At 57.2% G+C, this 19,436-nt stretch overlaps 3 protein-coding genes across 3 annotated transcripts; 2 read left to right on the forward strand and 1 right to left on the reverse strand.

The window, feature by feature from the left end:
- Positions 1–35: 35 nt before the first annotated feature.
- PAN0_019c5869 (nonribosomal siderophore peptide synthase SidC) lies at positions 36–14,603 on the forward strand (the record flags this gene model as incomplete). Its single annotated transcript, XM_014798803.1, has 1 exon — positions 36–14,603. The coding sequence occupies one exon, from the start codon at positions 36–38 to the stop codon at positions 14,601–14,603; it is 14,568 nt and encodes a 4,855-aa protein (XP_014654289.1).
- Positions 14,604–14,837: 234 nt separating this feature from the next.
- On the reverse strand, positions 14,838–15,852 carry PAN0_019d5870 (uncharacterized protein; the record flags this gene model as incomplete). Its single annotated transcript, XM_014798804.1, has 2 exons — positions 14,838–15,438; positions 15,533–15,852. 2 exons carry the CDS (start codon positions 15,850–15,852, stop codon positions 14,838–14,840), a joined length of 921 nt encoding a protein of 306 aa, XP_014654290.1.
- A 1,025-nt stretch (positions 15,853–16,877) lies between these two features.
- PAN0_019c5871 (uncharacterized protein) lies at positions 16,878–18,465 on the forward strand (the record flags this gene model as incomplete). The annotated part of the gene is made up of 4 exons (XM_014798805.1): positions 16,878–17,000; positions 17,096–17,461; positions 17,559–18,007; positions 18,246–18,465. The coding sequence occupies 4 exons, from the start codon at positions 16,878–16,880 to the stop codon at positions 18,463–18,465; spliced, it is 1,158 nt and encodes a 385-aa protein (XP_014654291.1).
- Positions 18,466–19,436: the final 971 nt, after the last annotated feature.

A 19,436-nucleotide genomic window follows, 5' to 3' on the forward strand; every position in this document is an offset into this window, starting at 1 on the left:
CAACCCGAATTTCTTCCTCGCCTAGGAAATCGGAAATGATGGTTAGGAGAACGCTGAGCCGCCTACCTGCGCTGCATCCTTACTCGACTGGTGCAGCGACCGGAGCTCCGATTGGGGATAGGACCTTCAAGTTTACGCTTCGAGCAAGCCAGGAGTCGGTCGAAAGGCTTGCACATTCCGATAATGAGCACGAGCTGATCTCTTTGCTGGCCACCTTTGTAGCGCAGCTGGTCGGCTGCAACGCGGACGAGGTGCTTTTCAAACTAAATGTTGATGCTAGGCAATCGTGCCTGGCATCCGCAGATGGTATGGAGGAGCAAGTTGTGTACGGTGGAAAGATGCCGCCCTCAGGTATCGCAATCAGCTTCACTACTGCGTCTGGCCGGGCCTCGTCCCCAACATCGACCGTCAATGACGACGTGGCCATCGCAGTCGAATGCATCCAGGGGGACGGCAAAGGCACTGTCGAAGTGAATATTCGCTTCGCTCAAGCCGTGCCTGCTGAAGCGGCTCGGGGTATCTGTGCTCACTTTTGCCGTCAAGTCCTCAATTCGGCCATGCCCGAATCAGAGATACCTCTTTCGGTCCTGAACTCGGTTGCAACCACCAATGTCACAAGGGACACGAGACTTCACCAACCGTTTTTGGAGCAAGCACGTCGATTCCCTGAACGGATCGCAGTCCAATTCCTCGAGGATCTCGATCAAGACGGTTCGGCCAACTTCAAGACCCTCACGTATGCTGAATTACGAGATGCGGCCTTCGTGCTCGCAAACAAGCTCCGCAAAGCACAAGCAAAGAGCAAGAAGCAGGGTTCTATGCAAATTGTCGTGCCAATGGTTATGAGCGCCTCGCTCGAGCTGTACGTTTCCTACATTGCGATCCTGGTAGCCGGATTTGCCTTTTGCCCGCTGCCAGCCGACGCACCCCACGCTCGACTTGCGTTGTTGCTTGAGCAGCTCGACACAGCTGTGCTGCTGGGAGAAAAGGATTCAGACCCACCGCAGTGGATGCCCACATCTGTAGAGTGGATCAATGTCACCGACACCTTGGCAGAACTCGAGCATGGAGACAAGTTTCCTACCTCCCAGGACATCGGGCTCGATAAGCACGAACAAGAATGTGCGTACGTACTCTTCACGAGCGGCACGACGGGTACGCCCAAAGGTGTCCAGATCTCGCACTACTCTGCAAGCACATCGATCGCAGCGCATGCGGACCACCTCCACCCAACGCTTCTACAACGTGGTCCTGCGACCTCGTCTTCGACCTTCAAGTGGTTCCAGTTTGCATCCACCGTGTTCGACCCTTCGGTCATGGAGATTTTTGTCACGCTCTCCGTCGGCGGCACCCTATGTTCCGCCCCTCGTGCTCTCACGCTCTCCGATCTTGAGACCGTCGTGCGCACCAGCGGCGCTGACATCATGATGGCGACACCCAGTGTCGCCACCCTGCTGCGTCCGCACCAAGTGCCGAACCTGCGTTTCTTGTGGACAATGGGCGAGAGCTTGAACGCCACCGTCATCCGAAACTTTGCCGCCGATGATGCACGCACCTGCTTGGCCAACGCGTACGGGCCCACAGAAGCGAGCGTCAACTGCACGCTCCTGCAGCCATTCCCAGCCGACTACCGCGGATCCATCATTGGAACACCCATGTCGTCCTGCTCGTTGGCCCTTGTCCACGAGTATCACGATCCAGGCAGCGCAGCTACGCAGCTCGAGACCGTCCCTCAGGGCGTGACGGGCGAGCTTGTCATCGGGGGTCCACATGTCGGCATGGGCTACCTCAACATGCCAGCAGCAACCGAAGATGCCTTTACGACCTTGGCGCCGCTTGGGCGCGTGTATCGAACCCGGGATCGAGCCAGGCTGGTTTGGGATCGTGATGGACGTCCTCTGATCGAGATCTTGGGCCGAATGAACGCGGAGCAGGTTAAGCTAAGCGGCAGAAGAGTCGAACTTGCCGAGGTGGACTCCGTACTCCAGTCGAGTGAACTCATTCGGAACGCGGCCAATGTCGTTTGGCGACCGCCGACGTCGCACGGCCAAATCAGTGGAAGCGAGCGACTCGTATGCTGTATCGTGCTTGCCGGAGCTTCCATCAGCGGCAAAGACGCGGAGGCTGACTGCAGAGCCGTTGCGGAGGCGCAGCTTCCTCCTCATATGCGTCCGTGGAAGTACATCGTACATTCCAACCTACCTGTCACAATCTCTGGCAAGTCGGATCGGAAACGTCTTACTCAGCTCGTTTCTGAGCTCTTGTCATCATCCACCGGCAATGATGGCGGCAAGATCAGCCCCCAGCACCAAGAAGCCAGTCTCACCGACGATCTGACTTCACAAGCAGTGGTGCAAGCTATCGGGACAGTATGCCAGCTTAAGGCGAGCTCTATCTCGATGTCAGCCGACCTCTTCGAGCTTGGAATGGACAGCCTTGCTGCAATGCGCCTTCTGCAGCTGCTCAGACGCGAGGAGTCCACCGCTTCCGCTGCTAGACGACTGGATGTAGCACATGTCTTGAAAGCTGGATCCTGCGCTGATCTCGCTCGCCTTATTTCGAGTACAGCCGCGTCCAAGCCTAGCAACCACAGCCAGAATCAAGATTCGATGGCTCAGCGCGAGCAAGAATGGTGCAAATCCCTTGATTCCTTCAGAGACCGATGCCGTGGTGCGGTCTTATCCGCTCTGTCAAACGAGGATGCGAGATTACGATTGCAGAGTGTCCTACCAACTACAGCAACGCAGTCCGGCATGCTTACGAGCTTCCTCACTCGAGCTGGATCCTCTGACCTCAAAAGACCGTACATCAACCACACGGTGTACCACATGGCATCGTCATCGGAAGCTCGCAGGCTCTACGATGCTCTTCGACAAGTGATTCAAAGGCACGATGTCTACAGGACCGTGTTTGTGCCGATAGACGACCAGCTAGCCCCCTTTGCACAGTGCATCCTCTCACCTGGTACCGACTACGGCAACGTCAGCACGCATTGTTCAGTCACAACGCTGACCGCGTGTCTGGAGAAGCACCTGGCAAGGGTTGAGGACACTATCGGTCTCGACCAGCCTCCTTGGCATCTCAGTCTTTTGCTTCCCGCAAGGGAAATTGATGATGGCGAATGCTTGGTAGTGCTCAGCATGATGCACGCCATATTCGACGGAGGAAGTCTCGATCTTCTCCAAAAGGAGGCTATCGACCTGCTGCACGAGGATCCCTGCAGCCCATCTGCCTCTTCTAGCCGCAATCAGCTCGAGAGTGCGGTGAAGCATCATTACACGAGCAATCTGGAAGGATCCCGTCGCTTTTGGAAGGAAAAGCTGGATGGTGTCGGCAGGACACGGTTCCCATGCGTCAATGGCCACAAGTCGACGGTTCATTCTGGTCTTCCCAAGAGCAGTGGTGTGATCGAGATGTTCTCGCGGTCGTCCATGGATGCCATCTCCAGACAAGCACGAAGTCAGCGCACGACTGCGCTGACGCTGTTGCAGACCGCGTGGAACCTCCTCCTAGCAGCCTACGCTGAAGATGAGGACATCGAACACATCGTCAGCGGTAGTGTTCAGTCCGGACGCCTTGACGGGGAGACACGCTTCTGCATGGCTCCCACTTTCAACGTGATCCCCTTCATCATCGAACTCGGAAACAAACAAGGCGGGTGCAAGGACAAGAGAGTCGCGCAGTTGCTGGCGGAAGCGACGGTAGCGAGCACGGCTGCATTGGATCATCTCGAGATTCCGCTCGGTGCACTGGCAACCTCTGGATTCATGCCTTTTGATACCCTGTTTGCAGTACAGCGATTCGACGGTTCGAAGTCGTGCAATCAACGACAACAAGCTCCTAAAGCTTCGCCTTGGAATGCGATCTCTTATCCGGTGATGGCGAACGATTTCGCTGTCATGGTGGAGGTATGGCCGGCTTCCCAAGCAGAGGGGGAGCTGCGACTGCGCCTGACATATTCCCAAGCCGTGCTGGATGGCCCTTCCGCTCAGCTGCTACTGCACCAGTACGACGACATACTGCATCGCCTGATGCAGAATACCGACTCTACGTCGGTCGAACAAGTGATCAATGGCGAAGGCTTGCGTCGTTCTGCCATCTCCAGCTCTTGCGGTACCGAGAGTGCCAAATGCGATGCGGAGATGACCTTGCTTCACTCCCAGTTCGAGGGCAAAGCTTTCACAAGTTCCAGTGCCATAGCTCTCGAATTCTTTTCCAGCTTGGATGCTAGCGATGTCGACTCGGCCACGCTGCAGCGCTGGACGTATGGCGAGCTGAATGCGCGAGCGAACCGTCTCGCCCGTCTCTTGTTGTCGATCACCGGCAAACAGACGCTACGAAATCAGCCCATCCCTATCTGCATGGAACGATGTGCAGAGCTATACGTGGCGGTGCTCGCGATCCTCAAAGCTGGCGGAGCTTGGTGTCCGATCGATGTGCAGTCGCCACGGGCAAGACAGCTGGAACTCATCGCCAGGACACGGAGCAGCGTCATCTTGATCACCCCGGCCACTTCAGCCAGTCTTGGCGTCATTCAAGCCGAAAGGCAGGCCGAGCTGGTTCAGGTTGATGTCTGCGACCCGAGTCGATCGAGCCAATTGTCCTCAGACAATCTCGACCCCACAGCTACGCCGGACAGCCTTGCCTACCTGATCTGGACGAGTGGCACCACAGGGGCACCAAAGGGAGTCATGATCGAGCACAGTGCTGCCGTGACGAGCATGCGAGCTCTGCAATACCACATACGGCCGCCGCATCAAGACAAGCCCCCACGTTGCCTTCAAGTCTCGGCATATACATTTGACGTGTTTGTTCAGGATCTGTTCTGGACATGGGGGCTTGGCGGAACCGTCGTCACATCCACGCGTGAACTTATGCTGGGTTCGACAGCAGAACTCGTCATGGCATCGCAGGCGGATCATGCACACCTGACACCTGCCTTTGCAGCGGGCCTGCCACGTGCCTCGTGCCCGAGCCTCACCTCGGTGACTTTCATTGGAGAGAAGCTTACGGAATCTGTAGCAGCCGACTGGACCGGGTGTCATCAGCATGATGGAAGACAACTGGCACCACCTGAAGTGTACAACACCTATGGACCGGCAGAGGTGACGGTGGTTGCTGCGCTTCGTCGAGTGGATGCTCACGATAAACTTCAGAGCGCCAACGTGGGTGCGCCGATGCAAAGTGTGTCTGCCTTCGTCTGCAGAAATCGAGACCAGCCATTGCGGCCTTGCGGCAAGGGGACAGTCGGCGAGCTGGTACTTGCAGGTGCACAGGTGGGTCGCGGCTACCTCGACGATCAGCAAAAGACCGAGGCTGCGTTCAAGTTCTGCCCAGAGTTGCAGGAGCGCCTCTACTACACAGGTGACTACGTGCGAATGCTCCACGATGGCAGCATCGAGTTCATCGGCAGACGCGACGATCTCGTCAAGCTTGGAGGCATTCGTGTCGAGCTTAGCGAGATTTCAGCCGCTCTCATCTCCGTGCAGGAGGGGCGAGCAGGAGCGGTGGCGGAGCGAGCCGAGACAATGATGCTGAGCCGTCCTGATCGTCCTTCCAAGCAAGTGATCAGCTTCCTGGCTTGCCCTGACCTCGCTGCGGCTGATTGGTCAAGGAAGGGCGAAGATGATGCAAAAAGCCTCCTCTTGACAAGTACAGCGGCGTTGGAGCTGGCGCAGAGCACATTGCAAGACGTTGGCGACGTCCTGCCGCCGTACATGGTGCCATCGATGGTGCTCGTCCTTTCCCGCATTCCTCAGACCGCCTCGGCTAAGATCGACCGGGCCAAGCTCCAAGCCGCTTATGCCTCTGCTGATCTTTCCTCGCGAGCTCTGTCGTCCTCCTCCCTGGACAGTCTGCAGACGTCAACCGAAGAGCAGGACGAGGCAGTTGCTTCACTAGAGCGGCGAATCATCACCTCGATCAGTGAGGTCACGGGCACTGCAACGCCAGACATCAGCAAAGCAAGTTCACTCGCAAGCATTGGGCTTGACTCGATTCGAGTCATTCGTCTGGCTGCCAAGCTCAAGCAGAGTGGGATACCGGTGCAGATCTCCACGATGCTAGCCTGCTCTACGGTGCGCACGCTCGTCAAAGAGGTGTACCAGTTTTCTAAACAGGAAGGCGAACCAATGCGAAAGGATGGACGGTCTCAGCTGCTCTCCGCCAAGCTGAGCGAGTTCGACGTCAGCGTCCGTAAGGTGTTGTCGTCGTGTCTCCAAGATGACCTGGAGATCATCCTGCCGTGCAGCGGTCTACAGGAAGGCATGTTGACAGAAACTCTTTCAGATCCTCTTGCCTACTGGAGTGATCATCTTGTACGCCTCGATGCCCAAGTCGATCTCGGACGCTTTGCGCAAGCCTGGAAAAGGACGGTCAACAGCATCGACATGCTGCGCACTGTCTTTACCATTGTATCTCAGTCGGAGGATCTCGAGGAGCCGCTGAGCTTCGATGGCGAGCTCGATGTTTTCGCGCTGCAGCTGCTGTACAGGCACGCAGACACATCGTGTTTCGACTTCGATCCTTCAGACGCTCTCTCGTCCGAGGATGAGATCCATAGGGCGGTGTCAGAGTGGAAACGTTCCGTCGCAATGGATCGTGTTGGCGTCTCCCTTGCCAAGCGCCCCTTGTGGGCTCTCAAGATTCTGACGGTTGACAAAATTGCGTATTCGGCATTGTGTATCCACCATGCCTTGTACGACGGACCTTCAATCAAGGCCATTTTGGATCGCGTTCGCGCCGAGTACGATGCACTTGGGTCAGGTCAGTGGGACGCTCTCCCGCCTCTCACGTCACTGTCAGCCCAATGCAAGTACGCGTTTGCATGCACCGCAGAAGAGCGAAGCGGAAGCTTACACCACTGGGAGACGCAGCTGCGAGCTCGTGGACCGGCGACGCTGCTCCCCGATCTTACCAGTGTCAAAGCCTCTCCGGACGAGAAGGCAGCAGCTCGATTCGTGGCTGCCAGACGTTCGTTCCGGTGCAAAACTTCTCGACCTCTCGCCGCAGGTGTTTCCACGCTCATCAAGACGGCATTAGCGATGGTGCTGGGTCAGTACGCCGAGACCGAAGGCTCGTGTCACATTGTCCTCGGAGAGGTCCTATCTCTGCGACACCTGCATACCAGCCTTTCGACCGAAAGGGGGGCTGTTGGCCCGCTTCTTACGACGCTCCCTTTCTCGCTGCTGCTCACTGCTGCTTCAAAGCACGAGCCAATAGTATCGATCTGCGAACGCGGAGCCATAGTTCACCCCTCGATCAAGCACCGATTTGCCCCTCTCGGAGCTCTGAGCAAAATCATGGGCACACTACCGGATCAAGAGATGTTCACTGCCATGTACGTCTACCATCAGTTCCGGCATCCGGACGGATCTGTACAGAAGGGGTCACCCCAAGAAGAGCAGAGTTGGGCTCTGGTGGAGGAAAGAGAGTCGGATATCCGCGTCGAGCACAGCACAGTTCTCAATGTGCACGAGCAAGGCGAGACGGACGACGATGGCCTGCTTCTGGAACTCTCGATGAAGGAGGATCGAATCTCGAACGAGATGCTCGAGGTGTTGCTGGAGCAAGTTGTCTCTCTTCTCGACTTGATGATCAGTAAACCCGAAGAGACGGCTCACAACTTGTTTATGAAGGTCGGAGAGAGCAGCGGTCGCCTGTCCGCGGTCCATTCCGTATCTCGAGGCACCTATTCAAGGGGCAACGGGGGCACCGCGTACCGAGGTCATGATCCTCTACATTGGCTTGCTCATCATTCCAAGCATCATCCAACGTGGCCTGCGGTCATCATCGCCACTGGAAAGTCCGAGACTGGCTCCATCAACGAGGCAACCTTGTCGGCGTATACATACGCCGAGCTGGACGCCAAAGCCGACCAGGTGTCGGCTTTGATCCGCTCGCTCGATCTGCCAGCGAAAGGACCCATCGCACTGTGTATGCGACGGTCCCTGATCTCATTAGCGGTTACCGTTGCCATCTTCAAATGCGGGCGAACCTACCTCCCAATCGACGATCAGCTACCAGCCGAACGCAAACGTCTGCTCATCACCGACAGCAGCTGTGCTTTGGTCGTGACCGAGGGACACTGCCTTGGCGATGCCCAAGACGACTGTAAGTGCTTGGTATTGAGCACCAGCGACGAAGATTTCGAACAGCGCCTGGCCGTCGCCCAAGAAAAGGGCACAACGACCGAAGATACGTCTGCGGATGATGGAGCGTACCTGCTCTACACTTCCGGCTCCACTGGCAAGCCAAAGGGGGTGCTAGTGGGGCGGGCGAACCTCTGCTCCTTTGTCGAGTCCTACGCCGAAGTCGTCTGTGCCGAGTGTCCTTCTTCCCTACGACTGGGAGGTACAGGACGATATCTGGGCTTGGCAGGCAGAGCATTCGATGTTCATCTATCGCAGATGTTCATGTCGTGGCGATTTGGAATGGCCCTTGCAACGGGTGAAAGGTCGCTTCTTCTCGGCGACCTCAAGGCTACGATCCAGAGACTGTCCATCACACACATGAGCTGCGTGCCCTCGCTGCTGGACCACTGCGACCTCGTTGCGGAAGAGGTGCCCTCGCTCGTCTTCCTCGGCGTTGGCGGTGAGAGGCTGACGGACCGTGTTCGAGACACACTCGCCAGCAAGCTCATTGTCCTCAACGCATATGGACCTACGGAGACGACCATCATGTGTACAGTCAATCGAGTGCACGCCGACAGCCATGTGCGCGACATTGGACAGATTCTTCCCGGAAACACGGCCGTCGTCCTCGACTTCGACGACCGGGATCAGCCCTCTCCTATTCTACGCGGCCGAGCGGGAGAGCTGTGCATCCGCGGTGACCTGGTTGCCCTGGGCTACCATGCTCTCGCTCCCTCTCAACGCGCCTCCAGCGGGTTTGTGACTCTTCCGGACGGTACTCGAATGTACCGCACAGGCGATTCGGTGCGAATGATGGCAGACGGGCGCCTACACTACCTTGGCCGACGTGACGAGCAGGAAAAGATCCGCGGCCAGCGGCTCGAGCTTGGCGAGGTCTCGCAATGTGTCATTGCCGGTGCGGACGAAGAAGTTCATGTTACAACGCTGATCTTGCAGCATCAGCGTCTTGCGAAACCGCTCCTCATCACACTGATTGCACCCAAGTCCACCTCGTCTGCTACACGGAGGCGCGATTCGCTGCCATGCTTCCTTGATGCAGCCTCCGAGATGGTCCGGGTAGCTCAACGTGCGCATCTGTACTGCAAGCAACATCTGCCAAGCTACATGGTGCCTGATCTTGTGGTGGCAGTATCGCATCTCACCCAGTTGGCCGCTTCTGGCAAGACGGACACGCGCGGACTGAAGGCATGGCTCGCATCCGCAGACCCAGCGCAGCTTTTCCAGCTGCAGGAGAAGGCGAATACGAACGCGAGCTTTAACGACGGCCTTCAAGTCGATGCGGAGCGCGAGCTTACTGTCTTGGAAGCTAAGGTTGCCCGTGCTGTTGGTCAGATCCTTCCAAGGTGCCCAATTAAGCTTCGCCCAACTACTTCGATCTTTGATCTTGGTATCGACAGCATCAGCGTCATTCGACTGGCCAGTCAGCTGCGCAAGTGTGGGCTGATTGTGCCAATAGCTCAGCTTCGCATGCGACCACAGATCCACCAGATCGCTTCTATGGCTTCAGCATTCCCCAAAGGCAATGGTGAGACGTCCGATCTCGACATCGACCTCTCCGTCGGAAGCGATGCGCTTGCAGCCTTCAGAGCGCGTCATCGAGAGCGCCTCCAGGCGACGCGCGCGGATATGCTAGAGGACGTACTGCCTTGTCTGCCCTCGCAGGAAGGCATGGTTGCGCTTTCTCTTAGCGCTAGCAGCACCGAAACTGTGTATGTTGCGCGCATGAGAATCAGCTTGGACGTTGGACGCTTACCGCAGGAGCGCTGTCCATCAGCAGAGACGCTCCGACGTGCTTGGCTGCGTCTTGCCCAGCGGCACAGCATCTTGCGCACGTGCTTTGACCACGTCGATGATGGCACGATCGCACAAGTAGTGTTGCAGCACGTCGATATCGAGCGACATTTGGTACGCCCAAGTCAAGGCGAGCGGGAGCCAGCTACGCCACTTGCGATCTTGCGTGACATCTCTGCTGTTCCTCCGTGGCGGATCGAGTTCGAAAAGGACTCATCCGCACGAGCAGCGTTTGTCCTGTTAATGCATCACGCTCTGTACGACGGTCACTCGCTCACTCTTCTGCTCCGAGATTTGACCACCCTGTTGCAAGAGGAGGATGCTCAGTGCCTCAAAAGCGAGAGTCCAAGGATGCAGAACCTGATCGAGTCCATCCTGGCCGTCCCTGCTCAACAGGCTCAGAGATTCTGGTGCAGCGCTTTCGTCGACTACCCTGTCAACGAGCCGAGCGTGTGGGACCGCTTCGATCGAGTGTCAGCGCCCACAAGTGGCTCGAGTTCGGTTCGCTGCAAAGCCTCCCTGCAGCTGAAGCCTCTCGAAGCTGTTGCGCAAAAGCTGCAAGTCACGCTGTCTTCGCTGTTAGCGGCAGCTCTCGGCATAGCAGTGAGCCGTTCGCTCGGCACTCCGGCATTCACGCTAGGCATCGTGCTCTGGGGCCGGTCGCTGGATCTTGCGTCTGCGGAACACATCGTCGCTCCGTGCCTGACGACAGTCCCCATGCCCTTCTCGCTCTGCGCTGCTCGTGGAGCAGAGGACCTTGCTGACATTGTTCGAGCATGCTACGAATGGAACAGCTCCTGCCTAGCTTTCCAGCATACGTCGATGCGTCAGATCCGCAGATGGATTGGATCGGAACGGCAGGGGTCCATCGTGGATCTCCTGTTCAGCTTTATACAGTCGGACACGGATTCGAAGGCAAGAAGATGGCACTTGGATCAGATCGACGCAGACACCGATGCGCCTGCGGCCGTCGAGGTCACGGTCGATGCTGCTATCGACGAGCTGCGTATCTCGGCAATGGTCAAGCATGTCCTGCCCCAGGGCGGACTCGAAGCGATGGTCGAGACGCTCTGCTTGCTTCTCAACAAGATTGCATCAGGTGCAGGTGTCGGAATGAGTCTCGAGGCAGCAGGGGTGCCGAGGCTGTCCTCTGCATCAATCGGGATGCCAGACCGGAACGGCGTGTCGAAGCTCGCAATGCGTCCGATGACCGAGGTCGAGGAGAAGATTCGGAACCTAGCTGTGGACATGTGCGGCGCACCGTCAGCAGATTTGCTCCAGCTAGACACGCCCTTTTTGCGCATTGGCCTCGATTCCATCGTGGCTTTGCGCTTCTCGGCACGTTTGAGGAGCGAATGCAAGCTGCAGCTGAGTGCTCACGATGTCCTGGCGTCAGGTTCTGTCGCAGGTCTATCGCAGCTACTCGATCAAAGAAGAAGCGGGTCCAACGCAAGCGACACGGCCTTGCCCTCTCCAACAGACGCTACTTTACGCTACGAAGCTACGCCGTTGCAAGCCGGTATGCTGAACGGCACGATCGCCTCGCCAAACCACGACCTGTACGTTCATCACCATGCTGTTCTGCTGAACGAGGCGTTGGACTACGATCGACTGCAGCGGGCTCTGCAGCGCCTGGTAGCAGCTCACGATATTTTGCGGACAGCCTTCCACCTCGAAGAGCTGTCCGCCGGTCAGAAGCTCGCCGAACCGGGGCTGTTGTCGTGGATTGCCGAGGTGACACCCTTTGACAAGCTGTCTCCACGTCCTCAGCTGTCCCATCGCCACAGCAACAAGGCCCCATCGAAGGCACTGCGGGAGTACGGTGCAGACTTCTGCTTCGATCGTGCGGAACGGTTCAATGTCAGCCCATGGCAAGCTGCTGTGCTCCATTGTTCATCACAGGAAGATGTTCTTGTCATCTCGATGCACCACAGCCTGTACGATGGCGTCTCCCTACCGTGGCTGTTTGCAGACATGAAAAAGGTGTATCGCGACGAGACAGCCGAACTGATGGTGCGCCAACCCTTCTGTTTGGCGGCAGACCTGATTCGTTCCACCGCACAAGAGTCGAAGCAGTACTGGCAGCAGACGCTCACCAGCTTCGATCGACCGAGTTTGCTCGTTCAGGGGTCCGCACAGGTAGAAGCACTGGCTACAGCTCCGTATCGGCTGGACGAGGTACGACTTCCCATCACGGCGACCGAGTTGAAGCAAAGGAGCGCCGAGCTGGGAGCGGCACCGCAGGCAGTGGCGTTGCTTGGATGGGCCAAAGTCCTGGCCGTCTGTTCGGGCCAGCGCGATGTCTGCTTCGGTCAGGTCGTGTCAGGTCGCTATCTCACTCTGCCGGGGATCGAAGACATCAGTGGACCGCTCATCAACACAGTGCCGATCCGGGTGCGCTTGGAGGACGATCTCGCCTCGAACGCTGCAGCGGCTCGAGAACTGCACAAACGCGTTCTTGCTGCGCAGCCTTTCCAGCATGCGTCGTTGGGAAGCATCCAGAATGCTTGGAAGCGAGAGCGAGCCGCCTACAGGACATTGTTTGATAGCCTGTTCGTTTTTCACAACGTCTCGGGCAAGTCGCAGGCCGCGCTCGACGGCACTGCGGAGCTGTGGACGGGAATCGAGGCGTCCGAAGGCTCGCCTGCGATGACAGAGGGTGAAGTCAAGACAGCCTTCACATCAGCTTCCGAATATCCCGTCAACATTTCCGTCATCCAGGACGACCGAGGGATCGTCATCAAAGCGGGAGCCAGCGATGCTGTTGGCGGTGCAGGCTGGCTTGCCACGACGCTGCAAATGTTTGCCGGGGTGCTTTCGGACCTTTTGCACCGGCCTCATCGACCTGTAGGAGCTTTCCCAGAAGCTTTGGCAGCACTTCCTCTGACGACACCTGCGGATGGACGGGCGCAAGAGGCCGACAATCTTATGGAAGTCGGCGATGGGCGTCGCAGATTGACCAGCGAAGAGCAGAAGATCGTGCTGCGTCATTTCGCAAGGCGCCTGAACACGGAAGAGGGTGCGATTGTGGCCTGCCCGAACCTTTTCTTGCTTGGCATCGACTCGCTGCTAGCCATTTGCATTTCTGCAGATGCTCGCAGCGAGGGCGTGCCTCTGACGCCATACGAAGTTCTCTCAGCCGGAACGTTTGCCAGACTGACCGTAGTTTCAAACACGGCGGAAGAGAGCACGGCAAGCGACTCAACACGACCCGCACAACAAGAGCCAGTAGAACTGGTGAGCAGCGAGGTCGAGCAGGAAGCAGCTGTGCTCCTCAATGTAGCAGCAAGCGAAATCGAGGCGGTACTACCTGTCTTGACCGGGCAAAAGCAGCACATCGATCTCTGGCTGCAACGGGGTCGAAGATTCTTGGAGCCTACATTTGTGTACGCCACGGAGTACAAGCTCGACGCGCCCAGGCTCGAGTCTGCCTGGCGCGAGCTGTGTCGACGCAACGCAGCTCTTCGCACCGCCTTTGTGCGCTCCAAGGCAAAAGGGACGGTCGTGCAGGTGGTGTTCAAGGAAGCCTGTTCGGTGTTGCGTCACCACGAGCGCTCCAAGCTGGCACTGGTTGACGGCGGTGACGATGTGGATTCAGCGGCGTTTGAAGCCGTCAAGAGGCTCAATGCATCTCCCAGCGATCTTTCACGGCCATCGGTGCGGCTGACGTTGGTACAGGGAAAGCAGAAGGACCTTGTCCTGCTCACGGTCCATCATACAAGCTACGATGCTTGGAGCATGCGCTTGATGGCGTACGAGTTGACACACCTCTACCGCAACATCGAGAAAGATGGCCTGAGGTCCATACCGGATCCTGTCAGCTGGATCCGCTTCGTCGAGCAGACGTCGCGGGACGCACTTCGATCCCACGTTGCAGACAAGGCGCTTTGGGACAGGATCTTGCGCGGCGCTTCACCAACGCTGGTGTGCATGGGAGTACAGCAGTCGATCGAGCAGGCCATGCATGTTCGAAAAGCTGCATTGAAGGAAGCGGACGTCTTGGATGCTAGGTGTCGGACACAAGGAGTCGGGCTGCAAGAGGTGGTCATCTTGGCGTACGCACGTCTCCTCTCGTCCCTCGCCGGCGAACGCCCGCTGGTCTCTCCAACGTTTGGCTTCTACACAGCAGGAAGGTCGAGTGCGTTCGACGGCCTTGGGGCGCTGGTGGGGCCAACGACGGCCATGCAGCCAATGACGGTGGTTGTGGGAGCTCAAGGTAGCGGGGACCTGCTCGAACAACTCAGGAGGATCCAGAGGCAGCTTGTCCTACGAGCAAACCATCAGCAGGATGACGTGGTCTGCCCGGTGGCCTTCGATGCACACCTCAACCTGCTGTGGCACAAGTCCAAACCCGGGACCGGAGACGAAGCAGAGGAGAAGAAGGCGCTGCTGAAGCCACACAGGCTACCCTACGACAGTGGCTACTTTACGCGCCACCCTCTGATGCACGGCAAGACCAGTGTCGACTACGACCCCTCGGACGCTGCCTTCCAGTCGAAGGGCACAGCACAGCTTTACATGGACGTTGGCCTGGATGCAAAGACAGGCACGCTTTCATTGGGAGCGCGCTGCGATCGATCCGCCATGGAGGCACACCGTATCGAGGCGATTTGCGATGCATTCGTCGTCGAGCTGGAGCAGCTGTGTGCCAGCTTTTGATGCCGTGTATGGTCAAGTCTTGTGTGACCAGTCGGCCACTGGAGGTGTCAGAGTGTGCCCGTTGTAGAATTCGTTGTACTCAGACCCGCGGCGATAGCACCAAGAATCTAATTGATGTGCTACAGTTTCGACACGAACGCTGGAGTGTCTGCTGCTGCTTCCCTCTATCGGTAGAATGAAATTTGAACAACCTGCTGAAGGGGTCTGCGCCAAGTCTGTAGCACGGTTACAGTGTCAGTTGACCTTGGCATTTGCGTGTTTGCGTCTTGAAGGTCGCCGGGAAACGTCGCGGTAGACAATGAATGCCGAGGTGATGGCAGCCAAGAACACTGCTAGGCCCATGCAGGCGAGCTCCGCCTCGTAGGTAGATTCGTCGCTCGAGGGATAGTTGAAACGTTGAAGAATAGACTTGGGTAAGAGAGGAACGAGCATGGCAACGACGAAGAGGAAGCCTTGACAAGCTCTCTGCACTGGGATGGCGAACCCGGTATAGGTGTGGAAGCGTGCCCATGTCCGATGCGCAGCATAGTTACCCCGACGTGCGTGAGCGATGGTCTTGTAGCCCGTGAATAAGACAAGGAGTCCGATCATATCGGTCATGCTAGCAAAGCTTGGCCACAGAAACACGGTCCTGCCATCGAAGCGCACTTTGTGGAGATGACACCAGTCTTCGTGGCGGAAGGAAAGCCCCTTCCTGCGAAGGAGTGACCAGCCAGAGAGACTCAGGAGCGTCGAGATGGCAAGGGTGATCCGTCCAAGGACACGGTGGGTACAAGGATACGCCTCGCGAACTTTGTTGGTGTTCTGCACTGCCATTAAGATGCACCACAGCAGTCTGGCAAGATGCCAACGAAGACCAAGATGATCATGTCAGCTCCTGCCCTCGACCTCTCTTGCGCACCGAGCGAGTGCGCGGATGAAAGACTCACCCGGGAAAGGCGTGTCCAACATAGTACAGCCCAAAGGCTTCCTTACGTTGGATGAAATCAAACTGTCCGCTGCTGTTTCGCAGACTGGCCATGGGAGGTAGCACCTTATACTGTCTGAACAATTCGATTGGTTCTAGGGCGGGCTCGCCGCTGCTATTACCGTGTGTCATGGCGTTGTCATGCTCGGCCAAGCTACCATAGCTGAAGAACCATTCCGTTGGGATCGACGCATTGTATTGGAACCAGACAAAAGTGAAGATGGTGGCGGAGAGGAAGCCGAGCGTAAGCAAGGAGTAGCCCTGGGGCGGCTTGGCGTTCATTCTTACGGCGCTTGGGCTCGCCGGGTCTGCGTATATTCCGGGCAGTCGGAAGCAAGCGGGGAGTCGCAGCCGTATCGAAGTGTAGTAATCGGTCGACAGGGGAAGAAGAACCTCACCATTACCGACGGTATCTAAAAGCGCGCGGATGCGAGCCTGAGCAAGCATTCCGACAACCGAGCTTGCCCGTCAATCAAAGGCTAGCCCCATACGGCCAGTCTTGCTCCTCGTCTAGCATGGTGGTGCTTTCCAGACGCCCCCACAAGGGTGTAATGACCGGGAAGTACTCGGCGTCTCGCTCGGAAGCCCTGCTTGCAAGCGCTCAATTTCTGAATGAGACCCGCGTTGACTGGCGTATCCACCACGCGTATCCACCACATAATTCCGACACGCGCAACTCTCGGCGTGCAAAGCCGTCGGACCTTGCAGTGACCCGACTGCCAATTCGCGTATCCGTGAAAGGAACCCCATGCTGAGCACCGAAGCTCATGGAAGCGAGTGCCATTGATGCGATCGTGTTGTATCTTCGCCGTCGACTTTCACCCGCCACCTTTCACCGCCATCGTCATCCTCTGTCAGCGTGCTACCCTGGCACCCGCCAAAATTATGAATTGAATGGGACCCGCTTTCAAAATTCCGACAGGCCGGCAGTCGTAGCGGCAACATGCCTTATTTCCGGTCACTGCAACCCCCTATGGAAGGTACTGTTGCTACGAGCTTGCATTGGACCCTGGTACTGGTGGACTTTAACTCGATACTGATCAAGTGTTGCAGGCGCAAGGAGCGCGATCGGCTCTCACGCATGAAAGGTGCTCTCGGCCTCCATAAGTACTCGTCTCGAAGACTCTTGCATCTTTCCGCACACGTCGTCCGAGATCCCCAACATGTCTTGCTACGTTTCAAGATCTTCTCGAGCCCAAGGCAGCAAATCGTTCTGGCTTCGAAGCCTAGCCGTGGCAGTGCTTCTGGTTGGCGCGAGCCAGGGGCGAGCCGGAATCGCTCGGACTGCATTCGACCAATGCGTGAACATGGCACCTGGCTCGGTATCAGACCGTTTCGGATCACATACCGGGTTTCCATTGCTCGACGCGCACATCTGCTCGCTGATGTACGCCTTCGAGCAGGTCTTCTCCGTACCGGCTGGTAGAGCTGTAAGTGAACCAATGCCTTACGCCACCATTGCGCAGGCTACAGCCAGCTACAGTAGTCCTCGGCTGAATCCCATCCCTTGTTGGTACCTCGTCAGACCGCGCTTCTGTTCATTTCCGTCTTGGCGCCCTTGCTGCTCAACGTGCTCTACAGTGCACGCACTCGCTTCGAGACCTTCAAGGCATTCGCATTTGCAACAACGACGCAGCTCATCACAGTGGCGATGACCACGGCTCTTTTTTATCCGCCTACGCCTCCCGTTATCGTTCAACAACGACCTAAATTCAGCCCGAAGCACAGCTCGTACAAGAATTCGAGCGAACACAGTCACGTCTCGGTCAACAGCAACTACGTTCGGCTGGTAACCTTGCTTGTCGCCACAGCAATGTGTGCCTGTCTAGGTATCTTTTTCGGCAATACCGCCAACGATCATGCTTACTACTTTACGCACCATCTTTTCGAGGTAGGTCGATGCTTTTCGTGTACTTCGGCCACAGAATTGGTCTTGGGACTCGGAGTCGCTTACCCTTTTGGCGTCTTGTCATACCTCAACGATACAGCTTTACCCGCTTTTTCTCCTCCCTGCTCTGCTGATCGCACCTGCGGAGCGCATTGAGGAGAGCGCATCAGATCATGACGCAGGCGTCCGTTTGATCATCTCCAACTTTCTTGCGGTCAAATGGTTGCTGATGGCAGCTTGGTGGGCAGGCGTATTCGGGTTTTTCATAAGACCGATGTACCCGTCTGATGGTGCTAGTGGCAGTCGCGCAGATTACTTGTCTCCCGTCTTGCTTGCTATCCGCAACGGTGACTGGTCATGGACGCTGCCTTCGGCAAGCACGATTGGGCTGGGACCTCGTTTCCTGCTGGGCAACCTGGCTGCTACGATCATTGGACTTTGGGCAGCGCAAATTGAGCAAGGGCACCCTCCGAATATGCTCGAGGCCGTCTTGGCAGGACCCGGAGCTGCTTTGGCGACGTCGTTTGCTCGCACTTGGCAAGAGGCGCTGTAAGAAGGCAGACATTTCACTCGAGAACCGATAACCGCTCGCGCGCTCACTCCTCCTTCGAGATGGTCGTGCGACCGTGCATCGGGCAGTGTAGAGGTTCCACTTTCACGCAGTTGATCAATTCTCCCGTCTTGCGCTGCCTCCTGTCGAATGAGGTTGTTCTCACGGATTCAAGCTGAACATCGTGAACACTCCGTATTGGAATATGGCTCCGCACAACGTCTTGCCGACGGCAAGCAACCTCAAGACAAGGCCCGCTGCACTTGGACTCATGAAAGGGTTTATTGCCTTCAAGCCGCAGGAGGGACGGGAGGAACGAGGTGCCTCGCAGGCTTCGAGAAGCCTCGCCTTGGGGCAGCGCGCTGCTTCAGGCTCGTCCACGCCCGCGACGAGCCTCAGCAGCCTCCCTTTGGAACAGCGCGCTGCTAGGGTGCGACCACACTCACAACGAGCCTGACGCTGAGGCTACAAGTGGCCAGCCAGGATTCGAGAAGCCAGGCTACGAACAGCCTCGCCCTCGCTTTGGGGCACCGCACCGCTGCGGGACCGTCGACGCCCACAACGAGTGTCACTGCGCCAAGGCCAGGCGAATCAAATTGGTCGGTGCGCTCATCAAGCAACATTGTCCAGCAAGCGGCAACGGTTGGCCGAAGATGTTAGCACCTCTTTGCCCGACAAAAAGGCTCGCCCGGTGCCCCGCTTGGGCGGCAAGCGCACGGCCAAAGGCAATGAGTGAATTCGAAATTTTGATGCGAAGATTCAACTCGAAATTGTCCTAGCCCTAGGCGGCGGCGCATCGGTCGGTGGCGACGGGCGATTCCTTCCTGCCAAACGGTGGGCGGCTCTGGCTGTCCGTCGGTCCAAAGGACAGGCAAATTTACACTGCTCCAGTGCCGCAACGGACAATGTCAATTTTTGGGTGGAGGGACGGGCGATGGGCAAGGGACGCGTCAAAATTGCAAGGAAATTGGCTGGGCAACGGACAAAGTGGAGGACAGGTCCAGTGCCCAACAGACAAATCCAACTTTGACACTGGTGCTGTGCCCAAGGTACACACAGCTTCCCGTCAGTCCGTTGGTCCGTCAGTCTGTCGGTCTGTCAGTCTGTCGGTCCGTCAGTCTGTCGGTCCGTCAGTCTGTCAGTCCATCAGTCTGTCGGTCCGTCAGTCTGTCGGTCTGTCACTTACCCATCAGTCACTTGCCAGGCGGTCCACAATTTTCACCGCCTGTCAGACCACCTTCCCGTCCACAATTTTGTCAGTGCGTCAGCTTCTCACTGCGTCAACTTTTCTGCCCATTGGCTAGCTCCCCTTCTTTTCAACCGCGCCGGACTGAATCCCTTTCAACTGCGCCGGACTGAATCCCTTTGTCTGCCATCGCACAATGCTTTGCCAACACCATCTCCCTTTGTCTCTGAGTAGCGCGCGGA

The sequence above is a fragment of the Moesziomyces antarcticus genome, assembly GCF_000747765.1.
Source record: "Moesziomyces antarcticus DNA, scaffold: scaffold_v10019, strain JCM 10317, whole genome shotgun sequence".
Taxonomy (NCBI): domain Eukaryota; kingdom Fungi; phylum Basidiomycota; class Ustilaginomycetes; order Ustilaginales; family Ustilaginaceae; genus Moesziomyces; species Moesziomyces antarcticus.